This window comes from Aegilops tauschii, chromosome 4 (genome assembly GCF_002575655.3).
Source record: "Aegilops tauschii subsp. strangulata cultivar AL8/78 chromosome 4, Aet v6.0, whole genome shotgun sequence".
Classification (NCBI taxonomy): domain Eukaryota; kingdom Viridiplantae; phylum Streptophyta; class Magnoliopsida; order Poales; family Poaceae; genus Aegilops; species Aegilops tauschii.
The window spans coordinates 435,871,987-435,874,647 of record NC_053038.3 but is presented as its reverse complement, the minus strand read 5'-3'; the positions used below and the strand labels follow the sequence as shown (position 1 = coordinate 435,874,647).

Here is a 2,661-nt window from a genome sequence, read left to right as displayed (position 1 = left end):
GTCAATTATGCTAAATTTCTTATTTATATAAAATATGACAAGTTCAACTACTAAAATGCAAAAAGTTCAAAACATATAATGTTTGTCAATTATGCTAAATTTCTTATTTACATAAAATCTGACAAGTTCAACTACTAAAATAAAAGAAGTTCAAATAAAATTTATTTGTCAATTCTGCTAAATTTCTAATTTATATAAAATCTGTACACACCTCAACGAACGATCTGGTCGTAAAATAATCTCAATCCCACAAACCACCCAAAAAACAAAAAAAACTTAGTTCAAACATACATATGACATCAGTACTAAAAAAGCAGGATCAGTCAGGCCACTCACACCACTACGACACCAAATTTCAAAACCGCACGCTGTATGAAATTACATTTCAGTTCACACAGCACTAAACCATAAGTGCACTAAAATGAGAATACAAAAACTATAAAGGCCTAACTTAGGTGAGTACAGATGAAAATAAAATAAGTACCAGTTTTGAGCAACAACTCCCAGGGCACTGAAAAATGTCTTCAGATAAACTAGTCTATAAGACTTCAGTGGAAAAACAATACTTAACATCCTCACGGAAAAACATCACAAAGCATACGTCACCTAAACAGTCCAAAATGTCGTCATCACCACCCCTGAGACGTGCAAGTGGGATTTAGCAGGTCATAAGTACAGCTTAACAAGACAAGTCAGTGCAGCAGTAAAACCATTTGAATTGGACGGTTGCTTCTTCCAGGCCACCACCCGCGTCACCCACTGAGCGGTTGCCACAAGGGACTGCAAACGGGGACCCCCACGACCACCACACCCACGCCCCCGACGAACCGCCTCCCACACATCCCCGTCGACGCACTGCAAAATACCCCATTGTCTTCCATCTCTGCCTCATTCCCAGAAACCACCATTGCCGCTTCAATCTCCACTGCACACAAACCACAAACTTCTCTCTCCCAAGCCCACAGTCGCCGCAGGAAGGCGATGGTGGAGGAACCGTCCACCAAGCATCATCATGGCGAGCCGTCGGACAAGAGCAGCAACCTCGTCGACGTTCACGTCCCCGGCGAGAAGCGCGAGTACACGAGAACCCTCACAGGGGTTGAGCTCCACGACAAAGAGATGCTGGAGATCGTCTGCACCAGCGAACCAGACAAGGGCGAGGAGGTGATGAGCAGGCTCAGGATGAAGGGCGGCGGCTTCTATCCGAGCTTCATCAGAGTTGATGTGGAGTTCACCAGCGATGATGAACCTCCACAGATGGCGGCAGTCCTGCAGTTGTGCGTCGAGGAACTCTGCTTGGTGTACCACATCGCAGCAGCCACAAAATGGTAACCCATACTACTGTTCATTCATCTGTTGTACTAGTCTTACTCACTAAAAACTTCATTAAACTAGTTTCCCAACTAGATGAACTACTATACTTTGTGAAGTGTATGCACGAGTACATGTTTCTCAACTTACATGCATGTCTGAAACTGTGGAGTGGATTGTTTCACCAGATTAGCATCTGAAAAAATGTTTATAGAATTCTGAACTTGATGCACCAAATTAATTTCTGAACTTGATGTGCTAGCATAGATTCTTATCTTGATGCACTAGTATAGTTTATAGAATTGATGTATTTAAAGATGTTTGGTGAAGTGGTATAGGTCCATATCTTGATGCACATGTTTCTCAAATTAATTTCTGAACTTGATATAGAATTGATGCACAAAGATGTATCAAGCACTGGTATAGGTCTTTTATTCAACAAAAAAGAAAACTAAACTTGAATCAAGCAGCACATATATCATTGAATCTGGTAAAATGATTCTTGAATTTGGTGAAGCACTGAAGATAGCAAAAAAGAAAAATAACATGGTGTAGTTGAATTTAATTTCAGGACTTTGTGTACTAGTTTCTGGACAACATTCATCCATGACTTATATTATATAAGCATCTACCTCATGTATTATCACTTTCAAAACCAAAAGGCAGAAGAATTAAATCTTCAAAAAAGAAGACTAATCTTTAAATGTGTGTCTCCCCCCTTGCAGGCCCAAGCGCCTCAAAGACTTCCTGCAGGAGGAGAAATTGTACACATTTGTCGGTTTCAGCATTGGAGGTGACAAGCGGATGCTGAACAAGTCTGGTTTGGAGATCAACCCCAACAACTTCATTGACATGCAGCGCAAGTGGAAAGATCCAAAGACCAGCAAATACTACGACTCCTTGGCCGATGTTACAGGCGGCGTAATCCACCCATTCTATAGCGGCATGAAGAAGATGGACAAGGGAGAACACAAACTGTGGGGGACCAGCCCGCTGCCAGACAACCTCATCACGTACGCAGGAATAGATGCGTACGCCACGTACAAGTCATGGAAGACAATCGACAACATCGTGACAGGTTGGGATATTTCAAAAGAGCAGGAGGCTGACCCCTACTACCACTGCAACTTCGCGGGATGAAGATGCATGAAAGTCCGCATTCGTGTTGCTCGCACTTCTGCCTGTCCTTAATATTGTTGTTTCAGATTTGTAGTTTGCTTTCGTTATGTTGAACCAGCTACCTTATCTTATGTCTGTCAGGGTTTGAACAAGTTTGCCTATGTCTATCATGTACATCGTTTGCTTATGTCAGTCAACAAGTTTGCTAGCTTCCTATTTTGTTCATCCATC

At 42.1% G+C, this 2,661-nt stretch overlaps 1 protein-coding gene across 1 annotated transcript; it reads left to right on the top strand.

The window, feature by feature from the left end:
- The first annotated feature begins 981 nt into the window (after positions 1 to 981).
- Positions 982 to 2,451, top strand: LOC141021936 (uncharacterized). The gene is made up of 2 exons (XM_073497795.1): positions 982 to 1,328; positions 2,037 to 2,451. The coding sequence occupies exons 1-2, from the start codon at positions 982 to 984 to the stop codon at positions 2,449 to 2,451; spliced, it is 762 nt and encodes a 253-aa protein (XP_073353896.1).
- Positions 2,452 to 2,661: the final 210 nt, after the last annotated feature.